Below are 13,613 nucleotides of genomic sequence, written 5' to 3'. Positions count from 1 at the left end.
AATTTTTTTGAAAGCAGAATTTACTATTTAACAAAGCTTACATAAAAAAAAAAGCCTTAGGTAAAGATGATGCTGAAGAAGAAATATCATAGAGGTAAGCTACCAAAAATGTTAGTTTATTATAAATGGAGTTAAATTTCAAATAATCCAAGAAATACATTTGATTTCCTGGTTTTTCCTTTTTAAAGGGTATTTTACCAAGTATTTTTTATGTGTATTACATACTGTATTTAAAGAGGAGCTTCAGGTAGTTCTTGAAAAATTTTAAAGTCAGCAGTTACAAAAGCTGGAGCTGCAGACTTTTATTAAACAGACACTCACCCATCTGAAGACTGGTACACACCATTAGATTTTTTTAGTTCAACCCAACGGTCTGAAGAAAAAAAAAAAAGCACGGGAGGTGCCACTGTACTAACTATGCAAGGTTAGTACAGCAATCTCTACCCCTTAAAGGTTTTGTATTCTGATAGGGGGACTGGGCCACCCCCAGAACAAACCAGTTAACACTCTCAGCCGTTGGCTGGTTACGCTGGCCGGATGCTGATCGGCAGACGTTTTTTGGTCATGCCCCTTCTGTTGGACCAGCTGCCTTACACATAGCCCAAATGTCGGGGGGGGGGGGGGTTATTGAACTGGCCAATGCCACCCAACAGTTGACCCGTGTGTGAGGCCTTAAGGATCCAGTGCCATCCTCACTCGAGCCGGGTCTTTGGGTCCCCAGCCCTGGCATGTTTGCTGTGGGCAGCCGGCTGTGACTCTTACCACTGACTACCCACTGCGGGAGCTGCACTGTTCTTTGTGAATGGTCCCACAGCATTCTGGGACCTGTGACATGTCCCAGAAGGCTGCAGGCAGGAGGAGGTGTGTAGAAGAACTTCCAGTGAGTTCCCTGTGGCTATCCGACTGGCAGCGGGAGCAGGTACCTGTCAAAACCAGGTAAAATATGTTAGAGGAGGAGTGGAGGAAGAGAGTAACTTCCCCTCTTGGGTGATATCAGCTTCTGATACTAATGTACACCATTACATCTAACAAAAATATAAATAACTGGTTAAAAAGACAAATATACCTTTTTAGGCACTGTAGATCATTTGCCTGTTCAATTATGTTGAAAAAGTCAGTTTTCATGGGGTTTTCACATCACATGACTATATTTTCAAATATTTAGCCACTTGCCTACTGGGCACTTTATACTACCTTCCTGCCCAGGCCAATTTTCAGCTTTCAGTGCTGGCGCATTTTGAATTACAATTGCCCGGTCATGCAACACTGTACCCAAACTAAATTTTTATTATTTTTTTTGAGACAGAGGTTTTTCTTAATTTCCGTTTATAAAGTTTTGTAATTTTGTTTCTCCTTCACTGATATGTGCTGATGGGGATGCACTAATAATCAGGGCACTAATGATCAGTGACCTGATTTTTAGTGCAGATGTCCCCTGTGTGGATTTGCTGGTTTTCAGCTCTTTTCTCCTCACGTGTGGTCAGCGTGAGGAGAGAATTGCTGATAAACTAGTAAATCCTGTTTACATCCATGATCAGCTGTGATTGGACACAGATGATTAAGCGGTAAAGAGCCGCCATGATTGGCTCTTTATCCCCGATCACAGATAACTGCTGATGCACGCTGCAGGGGGTGCGCAGGTAGCCCAAGCTTGTGAGAACCTCTATGACGGCCTCCCGGCAAAGTGTGGCTGTGCTGTAGCAGTCATTTGGCTATAGTGCGGTCGCAAACCCTTACATATCCCCAGTGAAGTGAATGGCCTCAGGCGATACACAGAGATGAAAAAAAAATCCTCCTCTATAAGTTGTACCTGTTTTATCTGCAGTTTTCTCTTCTCTACATCCGTTCAAAGTCCAGTATTTATAAAGATCGTCTGAGCTGTCACAGGGCGGAGAGCTGAAGTTACACTCTGCAGAGCTAAGTGAGGAGAGCCTCAAGAGCTGATTGCAGGGAAGGGACACACCACCCTTCACACAGTACACAGAAAGAGAACGGAGGCTGTCAACTAGCTGGATGTCCCTCCCCTGTCCCCATTTTTCTCTTGGTGTCAGCAAAACTTGTCAGAATTGATTTATGTTAATAAAAGAGTAACGAAGGAGCAGACAGAAATTACACTTAGTGCTCCTATTTGAGACACATTCTAGAGTAGCGTAATATGCTTTCTCCATATTTCATGCCTGAGGTTTATAACCACTTGAAATAAAAATATGTCTGAAATCTGTTTGCATTCTCTTCCCACAATGCCATGCCCAGCAGAAATCCAAATACGAGTAGGAAGCTCCATACTGTGAGCCAATTCAGCAGTGTAATCAGGTCATTTAGAGCTGGCGTTGATGATGAGCTTTGAGCTTGTGTCATTGGTATCACTTTGAAAGAGGCTTTTGAGATCATTTGACCTCATTCTGAATCGGCTTCAAGCAGGCTTTTCATTTGCATAAACGTGTATGGGGAAAAAACCCACTGACATGGAACAAAAGCCTGCTGACACAGGGCCCTCTATAGTAGGGATATATTTGTATCGGCCCCGGAACTGGCTGATGTTACCGAAATAGTGCTCATGTAAGGGTAAAATGATGTCACATAGCATAATTCCGTTTACAAAGGTTATTGAATATGCCACTCACATATGTACAAATTAAAGATATAAGCAATTCCATATTCGCAGATCGGTATCTCTCACCCACTTGCCGTACGTGATACCCGGGTGATATCGCTCCATTCGGCATCCACTCAATACCGCTCCGTCCATCACCCGGGTGTCACTTACGGCAAGTGGGTGAGAGACAGAGCAGTATCGGGTGGGTGGGAGACGGAGCGCTATCACGTACGGCAAGTGGGTGAGAGATGCTGATCTGCTAATGTGGAATTGCTTATATCTTTTGTACATATGTGAGTGGCATATTCAATAACATTTGTAAACGGAATTATGCTATGTAACATCATTTTACCCTTACATGAGCATCCCCACTTAATGGTTGGAGGAGGAGACTAGTCTCAGACCCTGACATATGATGTACAAAATCTCAGCCCATACCGATACGTTGTGACCAAAATATCGGTATCTGTATCGGCCCTGAAAAAAAACCATAATCGATCTATCCCTCCTCTATAGTCCCATAAACCGGAAATTGTGGTGTCACCTATGGCTATGCGGAGTGGCAGAGGGGTAGTGTTTGGACAGTACTGTAAACATTTTGGAAGGTGAAACCATTCACTGTTTTACAACTACTCTATGGAGTTCTGCTTTAAAGTTTGTCATCTGTCTTTTCCCAAACAACGGAATCCCTCTTTATCTCCACAACATAGGGAGTCAGGCTAGGTTCACACTTATGTGGTGCAGGAAACGCCGCGAGGTGAGTTCAGATGCGATGCTGTGTTTTTTAATGCGATTTGGATACAGCTGTAATTTATGCCTCTCTCTTGGGATGGAAGGTGAGGAAGAAAGCAAAGGCTTGCAGAAAACTTACTGACATTGTGTTATTTTAGGACAGATAAGCCTCCTGCATGCGGTTTCCATTCAAGACCATGGAGCTAAAAATCGCACAGAACCCTTTTTAAAAAGGCATTGGATTTGCAGTGAATACAGTGGGGAAAATAATTATTTGATCCCCTGCAGATTTTAAAAGTTTGTCCACTTACAAAGAAATTAAGGGTCTATAATTGTTATCATAGGTGTATTTTAAATGATAGAGACAGAATATCAACCAAAAATCCAGAAACATGATACAAATGTTATAAATTGAGTTGCAGTTCAGTGAGTAAATTAGGTATTTGATCCTCTACCAACCAAAAATAATTCTGGCTCCGACAGACTGGCTACACTATGAGCTCATGTGGTAAACAGATTAGTCCTGCCAGTTTAAAGGGGTTGTAAAGTCAGAAGGTTTTTTTTTTATTTTTAATGCATTCTTTGCATTAAGATAAAAAGCCTTCTGTGATGCAGCAGCCCCTCTCAGCCCCCCTAATACTTACCTAAGCCCCCTCTCTATCCAGCGATGTCCACGAATGCTTCAGCCATTTGGGACTCTCGCTGCAGATTGGATGAGACACAGCAGCAGTGGCCTTGGCTCCCGCTGCGGTCAAACTCAGCCAATCAGAAGAGAGAGGGGGTGGGACCGAACAGAAGCTTTGTGTCTGAATGTATACATGGAGCTGCAGCTCGGGTCGGTTCCCCCCAAAGCAAACTGCTTGCTGGGGGGGGGTTAGTAGCTCCATCCAGGGACCCAAGAAAAGGAGGATCAGGGCTGCCCTGTGCAAAACCAATGAACAGAGGAGGTAATTATAACATGTTTGTTATTTTAATAGAAAAAAAAGACTTTAAAATCACTTTAAGAAGATGCTCCTAACGACAACCCATTCTATGCATAAAGACACCTGTCCACAGAATCTCTTTTTTCCATTCAACCCTCACCACCATGGGCAAGACCAAAGAGCTGTCAAAGGACATCAGGCACAAGATTGTAGACCTGCACAAGACTGGAATGGGCTACAAGACCATCAGCGAGAAGGAGACAGCTGTTTGAGAGATTATTTGCAAATGAAAGAAATACAAAATAACTATCGTCCTTGGTCTGGAGCTCCATGCAAGATTCCGTCTCATGGGGTAAGAATGATCATGAGAAAAGTGAGGGATCCCCAGAATTACACAGGAGGAGCTTGTGAATGATCTCAAGGCAGTTTGGACCACAGTCACCAAACAAAACATTAATAACATAATGCGCCACCATGGATTGAAATCCTGCAAAGTCCTCCTCCTCAAGAAGGCACATGTACAGATCTGTCAGAAGTTTGCCAATAAACCTTTAGAGAAGGATTGGGAAAAATTGCTGTGGTTAAATGAGACCAAAATTGAGCTCTTTGGCATTAATTCAACTCGCTGTGTTTGGAGGAAGAAAAATGCTGACTATGACCCTCAGAACACTATCCCTACAGTCAAGCACATAGGTGGAAACATTATGCTTTGGGGCCGTTACTCTGCTAAAGTTACAGGCCAACTTTGCCACATTGCGGGGCCAATGGACGGGGCCATGTATTGTAAAATCTTGGGTGAGAACCTTCTTCCCTCAGCCAGAACACTGAAGATGGGTCGTAGCATGACAATGACCCAAAACATACCGCCAAGGCAACAAAGGAGTGGTTCAAGAAAAAGCACATTAGGATCATGGAGTGGTCTAGCCGGTCTCCAGACCTTAATCCTATAGAATATTTATGGAGGAAGATGAAACTTCGAGTTGCCAAGCCACAGCCAAGAAACCTTAAGGATTTAGAAAAGATCTGTAAAGAGTGGACCAAAATAAATCCCTCCTCAGATGTGAGCAAACCTGGTAACCAACTACAAGAAACATCTTACCTCTGTGCTTGCCAACAAGGGTTTCTCCACCAAGCACTAAGTCAGGTTTTGCTTGGGGATCAAATATTTTTTTTTACTCACTGAACTGCAACCCAATTTATAACATTTGTATTATGTTTTTTTTTTTTTTTTTTTTCCTGGATTTTAGGTTGATATTCTGAACCTTAATTTCTTTGTAAATGGGCAAACTTACAAAATCTGCAGTGGTTTAAATAGTTATTTTCCTCACTGTATAGGTGAACCTTCACAGAAACTCATGTCACTTGTCTTGCGATTCCATGCATTCGAAATCGCATCAGTGTGAACCAGGGTTTAGAGAAAATGAAGGTTTTCGCCACAAAATGACAGCATGTCATTGATTGAAGGCAAAAGAATATAAAAGCTAAGCGACTGTAAATATTACCTGATGGTTCCCTGGAAGAAAATATTGTAAATGGCCAGTAGCATCATGCCATACAAGCAGGTGCCCACATCCATTCATCCAATTAATGATAAATAGTGAACAACATCAGGAAACACTTGCTGGATGTTTTAGAGCCTCAGGAAACGTAGAAAAAAAACACTCATAAGAATGGGGGGTTTTGCATTTTATGGATTTGATAAGAAATCAGTGATACAATAGCAATTAATGAAGTACAACTATAAAAAGTAGAAAATAAGTTTTACTAGTAAGCAAAATCATTTTCCTGTTTTACGTAAATAAGATTTTCCAGCATTAATACCATGCTGTACAGTGTGGTATGGTAAATAATAAATATATCTTATCTCCTAGCAGAAATATATATAAAATGCCCCATACAAATCAGTAAATGAAAAGAAACCATTCTTCAGGATCCTCAAGGATCTTACCCTATGCTTTCACAAGATTTGGGGATGAAGAATAAAGAGATCTTTAGTCAATAAACCATGCAGATCAATTCCATTAAACTTACTTGATACAATACCATGCTTACTAACAACTTTATAGAGATAATATTCTTTACACGCCTTAACTGTTGTGTCCTAAGGGCAAAGTCAATGCAATACTGAATTTATATGACTACACATGTGCTTATGCAAAATATCTAATGGGTCAATGTGAATGGCTAGATGTAAATTCAAAAATTATAGCTGGAGGAGTTCATAATTCATTGATCAACCTATCATAAATTAATAATAAAGCTTTCATGAATATGTAGAAATCTTCTTAAAAGACTGATTTGTTTCCACGGTATTTATAAAAATTTGGAGGATTAGTGTTCTAGAACAGTGGTGCTCAACCCTGGCCTACAGGGCCCACTAACAGGCCAGGTTTGCAAGATAACTGAAATACATCCCAGGTGATATCATTTGCTGCTCAATGATTGCAGTACTCTAGTCTGCATCTCCCCAAGGTAATACTTAAAATCTGGCCTGTTAGTGGGCCCTGAGGACCGGAGTTGAGGACCACTGTTCTAGAATATGCAGAATTTCAGTAACAGAATTAAGTGGGGTACACACTAGTAGAAAATCTGCCGAAAATCCCCATCCGAGGTAAAATCGTACGATTTTCGGCTAGTGTGTACACAACTTTCAGCAGCCGATGCCGATATTTTCAACGAAAAAATTAGTTACAGAAACTACACCTGAAAAAGTGGATTGGCCCTTAAAAATAAGTTGGGCTTGTACTCTAGCACAGGAATTGAATAAAAGTCACTGTCAGCTTGGGTTGATGAGGGTCTGCCATTAAAGACCAATCAAAGTTTTATCTTTAACTGCATAGTTAGGTAAAATGTACCCAAAAATTGTGTAATGTGTAACTTTAAAGAATACCGTACATTTAGTATAATAAAAAAAAAAAAAAAGCACAAGGGACATGACTTGCTATGAAATCTGATGTATCCCTTGTGCTGCTGGTTCCTTGTTTAATTAAAAATTTCCACTCCCCTCCAACCACCGTTATCTTCCAGTGCAGTTAATAGAGCTGAGGGACCTATCATTTGCGCTCATTAAGAATGCCAACTTTGACCCTCTTGCTGCCCACCTCCTCCATTGCCACTCCACTATAGCTTCTATGAATGAAATTATCTAGGAATGGCAGGGACAAACCTTTCATTCATAGATTATGTTTTATACATAGAAGCTATAATACAGTTTCTTTAAAACGAAAGGTGTAGTCTGCACACTTGATGTGTGCCTGTGACAGCTCTTTAACCCCCACCGCACCCAAAGATTGAGGAGGTGGGGGGGATCGCAGGAGGAAAGTTTCAACTAAACAAGGGACCAGCAGCATATGGGACACATCAGATTAATAGTAAGTTATGTCCCTTGTCCTGATTTTTTTTTTTTTACTAAATTAAGGCTTACATTTCCCTGCTTAAATTAGCTTAAGCCTCAAAAAAATTGTGTTTAAGAGCAGGACACAGCATAGAAGACTGCTGCCATCTATGAAAAAGCAGCAACCTCAGTTGGACCCCAACCGTCCGACCCCTAAAGTCAGACATAGAGCTCTAAAAATCAGCATATGCTTTAGGCTCCATTCACACTGGTATGATGCCTAAGTTGCACGACTTTGATGCAACTTTGGATGGCTGCAAAGCAGATGTAACTTGTTATCTCTTGCAAAGTCAAACCTACTGTTGCATGTAAAACATTCAGGTATGAGTTTAATGCAACTTTTGAGGGTTAACATTGAAGTCTTTGGCTCAAGTTGAATGAAAGTCAGACCAAGTAGTGTATGCATTTTGAAGTCACACAGATGAATGGTTATCAAGGTATTGATGTCCAAAGTCGCACAAGTGTGCAGCACTGCATCTTCCTGCCCTTAAACATAGATATGTACTATTGCTGAAACTAAATTTAGGATAGCCAGTTAAAGTAACCCATTTATATAATACTATTTTCTGCACACTTAAAGTGGATCTTCACTGAATCTGAGCACCACAAACCAAAACGCTATTTAAATAATTTTTAATATTCAAAGCAAACTCCCCCATCCACCTGTGTCTCCATGCTTTATTTTGGTGAGAAATCTCTTTGAAAAACCACCCCTAGGATTTCTGGCCGTGGCCATCTTAAGTAAGGGCAAATGATTCATGTAGCATTTACTTCCTGCCCTTAACTCAAGTATGCATGCTGGAGAGTGTGTTTAGCTGAGAAAACCCATCCTCCTCTCCTGAAGACTCCTGGGATGTATGACATAATTTGCCTAGGCATGGAAACTAAAAAAGTAACTGAAGAAATGTAAAAAAAAAAAAAAAAGTTTAAAATAAGAAAATGTAATATACTTTCCTATCTATTTACTAATGCTAGCAGCATAAGGATTAAAAATAATCAATGATGATTGGGAGTCAAGTTCCACTTTAAATATACAGTTAAAACTTAAATGTCAGACTTTAATAACAACTTTCAAGGGTCTATTTATAGAAAATTTGCTGTCTAAATGTCCTGGCATTTGCACAAAGATCACAAAAAATCCTGTAATGTTTGTATTATGTGTGAAATGTCACGATCTATGCATTTCCTATGATCGTCCACGCCATCTAGTGGCCATAATGTAGTATATTCCAGATTGCAGCATCTCAGGAAAACACCACTCTATGGCCACTGAGTGTAGCCGATGTCCACAGGAAATACAGAGAAAATTATGTTTCACACATAGTACAAACATTATGGGGAGGGCTTGTGGTGTTTATGTGAATGCTGAGATATCCACACAGCAAATGTTAAAAAAAAAAAAAAGAAGACTCCTGAGAATCATCACTGAATTCAGAAAAATCCTGGCAAATTCATGTTTAGCCAAGCACAAACTGATGGATGGCTTCGGCATTGCAAAGTCTGCCCAGACCTAATTCCTGCCACCACATCCTGCTTTCAGCCATGAAACCACACTTGCAAAGTGGGACCAGTCTTTAAAGAGAACATTTTTTTTTTTTTTATTAGATTAGGCCATGTTTCCTAAATTAGATAGAGATTTGGTTTTCTAACAGGCTGCCCAGCTTCATGGATTTGAGGCAACATAGCCATGATTCAGTATGTAACAAAGTATTTGTTATACATACAGTATCACAGCATTTCAACATCATGAGCAGCTTCCACCAATATGTAACAGAAATGAACAAAACTAACAAAGAAGAGGTACATGCGTGGTACTTATACCTCTAAAACACAAGTTTATCATTTCAACACTATTGCTGTGAATTGATAAATAGCACACAATTCTAGTAAAATATTCATTTGCAATGGTGATTTTCAGGTCAGTCAGTTCCGTCGCCATCTGTGTCACTTTCTGGGGAGCCACTGCCTCGTCTCTCATTGACGTTATATATCCTCTTCCATGCAAGCTCCTGCTGAAAGCCAGTACTGAATGACCTTCCCAGGCGTCCATGTTGTTTCTTTGTCACATTATCTTCACTTTCTGATTTAGGAATTCTCCTTGTTTGAGCTGGAGGCTGGGGGTCGGGTCTCAGGTTGCCAATCTGAAAGGTCCATGGACCAAATCTTTGCCAGCTGAGTCTTTGAAAAGCCATGATACAATGGAGATTTCCTCCAGTCTGAAATAAGTTACATTATAGAAGTATATTATTTTAAAACGTACAGTGTGTTAAGATTACAGTGCTAAATTGAATGTCAAGCCAAAACTGTTTTTTTTTTTTTTTTTTTTCTTTTTTTAGTCTTGGATAGAGTGAGGAAGGATTAGAACCCCTGTTAGGTTTTTAATGCTACAAGAAAACATCAAGAGAAGGGCGCACCGACCTTGTGCATTACCACTTCAAAGTTTATTAAAATCAAAGAAGGGTAGCGTACAATATACTCACAAACGTAGCATATGAACAAGCATATAGGAAATGGGCACCGCTCGCTTCCAGGACACTTCTCCACTGCTGGATAGCGTGATGGCGTCCTCAAAACCTGATGTGGCTTACGCGTTTCGACGGAGGACCCTCTTCCTCAGAGCCAAAATCTACCCTTCTTTGATTTTAATAAACTTTTAAGTGGTAATGCACAAGGTCGGTGCGCCCTTCTCTTGTTGTTTTCTTGTAGTGCCTTTTGGATGCCCTTGGTCCTGAGGGGGGCAGCAAGACCACTTCATTTGTGTCATAAAACCGCCTAGAAGATTCACCTTCCCGCATACAACTCGAGCGCAGGAGAGATATTGAGGTTTTTAATGCTATCAGGGGCTATGTTAAGAGCAATTTTCCCTTACTAACTGATCCAAGAACAATGGTTTCAGCAGATAGAAAGGGAAAATCTCAATGAGTAACACGGATGTTTTTTTTTCTCCCTTTACCTAAATGCTGACAGGGGTACTAATCTTCCCTACTCTTTATGTCATGCCTAAGAGCACACATCACAAGATGTATTTCCTTCCTCATCCATTAGGGGCCACAGCAATTCAAAAACAATTGGGTTATACTTATGGGTTCTATACAACAATATTCCCAGGGATAACCACACAATGGGTAAAGCCAACTCTTTTCTTCCATCATTGTAAAAGCATAGAAAGCAACCACATCATAATAAGAGAAACAGACGCTCATGTGTTTCATGCTGCTGTACACTTAAAGCGGGTTTCCACTCTGAAAAAAGTTTAAAGTCAGCAGCTACAAATCCCAGAACTCCTCACTTATAATAACAGGACACTTACCGGTCTAGGAATCCAGCTCCAGGCTAGTTCTTCATTAGCTTTCAGGTTCCCATTGTCAGCATTTTAAATGTGGGCAGCCAGCTGTGCTGCTTGCGGCTTCACTGCAAGCTGCCCGCCATGCTGTGCATTGCGAAAGGTCTCGCAGTCTTCTGGGACCTGCGACGTGTCCCAGAAGACTGCGGGGAGGGGGGGGGGGGGGGAAACTTCCACTCAGATCTCCTAGGCATAGGTATGTCATTTTGAAAGCTACTCACTCTCCCCAGAATAAAATGACCTGCCAAATGTGGCAGAGGATGGGGGGGGTGGGGGGTGGAGGACCTGAAGCAGAACTTGCCCTTTTGGGTAAAGTTCAGCTTTAATTATAGCATCCATGTTCCTCCTGTCATGAAATGTTTAGAATGATGGAGTAAAAGAGTTGGCTTTGCCCAATGTGTGATTATTTCTGAAATATTAAATAGAACACCGTGATGGTGAGCTAAACCTGATGACTATCAGGTAGATTTGCCAGGAACGAATCTGGAGCAGTGTTACACTGTGTGTCTAGGGTTATACTCTCTCCCCCCCGCCCCTACAGGAAAAAAAAAAAAAAATGCAAGTCAGCACCTTCTCTACCCACCATGCCCTTTTCTTCAGCATTTCTGAAAAAAAAAAAAACGATTTTTGTGTTAGCCTTCCAATTTTGTGGTATTTTTCCTCAGTTGCTTCAATCAGGGCTTTTTGTGGCATTTTTGTTTGAGCTGGTCTCTACATAGCAGCTATCTAGTTGGCGTTTCCTCAGTAATAGCTTTGGAGGCCATACCCAGATCCTGCTGGACTCAAGACATGCAGGGCTAACCTGGAATATGACCTTTGAACACTGGGCTCTGCAATTGGTGTACTGTTTTAGCCACAAAACACGTTCTGGGCTCAGAGCTTTGGTACAGCCCAGGTGTGAACCATTCTTTGAAGGCTCACTAAATGAGTCGGGCCAGTCAAACTGAAGTACCAGGTGCTACCTTGCTGTTTATACATTAGGCACCATTTAAAATTTTACAGTGGTAGGGGTTAAGACTGAGGAACTGACTGCTGATATAATCTGCGGCATGAAGTTCTGCATGCGTTTCCCCACTTTTAGCCTAGAGCAGCCTTTCTCAACCAAGATACTCTGGCACCCTGGGTTGCTGTCTGGGTTCTTCAGGGGTGCCATGGAAAACGCCTAAAAACTGCCCCAAAAAAGGCAGACAGATCGATCAAGCCTACCTTATTTTACACAGAGGCACAGGTTGTTAATCGCTTTGCTCCTGCAGCATTACAAACACACTCATGTCCTACCAACAGATGATGTCATTGGTTTGGCACCCGCACCACATCCCGGGTCCTACCTCCCAACCCTGCCAACCTTCCCCACCTTTTTCCCAGCGTTGAAACCATGCTGGTTAAGAGCTCTATGTGCTGAGTTCTTCTGCAAAGCTGCACTGAAGTGGTCCAGAACTGCGACCGTTACTTCTGAAGATTTTAACATTGTACAGATACAAGGCAACTGTGTGTTACAAACTAATGACCACAAAACTCAGCTAAACCTAATTTATAACAAGTACAGGGAACAACTTAGGCTGTAGAGTAAGAGCTCCAATTCTGCCTCTCATCCATTCTTGCCAGAGTAGAGTGGTATCATCCCATTGTTGCTCCTGCTTATGTTGATCTCTTATGTGGGTCTATTTTCACTGCCAGGTGAATTGGTCACTCCTGGCTGACCGAAAACCCTCATCGGCATTAGAAGCCTGGGTTTGTACTTGAAGCTTTGCCTCACATACGTTATCATAGAGTTGTCCTTATTAAAGTCTACTGCAACTCTGTTGGGTACTGTTGAGGTCTTCCCCATGTGAACAGGGACCTCCATGTCAGCTCTGGACTTCATGACTGTTTGTGCTCAGATACTGGAACACTCTGCCCACAGAAGTTCTAAACGCATTCCAGTGCCGACCCCATCTGAGACCCTCTTCAGCCCCTAAACCAAACCAGGCCTATGGCCCCTGTTACCATCTCTGATTCAGAGTCCCAACAATCAACTACCAGACAGACTGTTTTGAGGCACAGCAGGTGATGCATACAGGAGGTGTTTTTAAACCTTATTGATGCAGTTGGAGGGGCAGGCTCCAAAGGAGGCAAAGGACAAACCCCATAAGGCCCAATAGTGAAGATGAAAAAAGGTACCCCTGTACCACTCTTACCTAGGCCTGGCCAGAGCTGCCAACCTCACATCCATCCTGTGCAAAGAGAGCAGCAGAATAGGACAGAAACGACTCCTCATTGAAAAAGTCGCTCCTGGCGTCCCCAAGCACCAGCGACGGAAGCTGAAGCACCGACCCTTGACCTGCGTTCCCTTGATCCCTGCGTTCCAGGGGCCGGAACCAATGCCACAACGCCCCCGCCGGAAGTCCTGCCTACCAGACATGTGCACTCGCAGGCCAGGACCTGGTCCGACATGCCGGGAAATTCAAAACTACTAACCCCGGCTTGGGCTGCCTACCAGCCCAAGACCTGCGGCTCCCAAGCACCCAGGCGAGAAAACCCAGCGAGGCCTCTGCTCCCCTGAGTCAGAAGGATCAGCGACTCCGGAACAGCCCCCCGGCATTGAAGGACTACGTTTTCCTCTTTGAGGTTTTCAAATTGAACTGC

General features: G+C 42.2%; 1 protein-coding gene across 1 annotated transcript in view; it reads right to left on the bottom strand.

The window, feature by feature from the left end:
- Positions 1–13,613, bottom strand: part of LOC309548155 (DNA excision repair protein ERCC-5 homolog) — a 137,448-nt gene that overhangs the window by 89,601 nt on the left and 34,234 nt on the right. The window contains exon 9 of the mRNA XM_082248117.1: positions 9,609–9,861. Coding sequence (XP_082104243.1) covers positions 9,609–9,861 — 253 coding nt within the window. The remainder of the gene's footprint in view (positions 1–9,608; positions 9,862–13,613) is intronic.

The sequence above is a fragment of the Pelophylax lessonae genome (assembly GCF_965119305.1).
Source record: "Pelophylax lessonae genome assembly, chromosome: 2".
Taxonomy (NCBI): Eukaryota; Metazoa; Chordata; class Amphibia; order Anura; family Ranidae; genus Pelophylax; species Pelophylax lessonae.
Note: the sequence above shows the minus strand (reverse complement) of the source record. Positions and strands in the feature narration are given on the sequence as shown.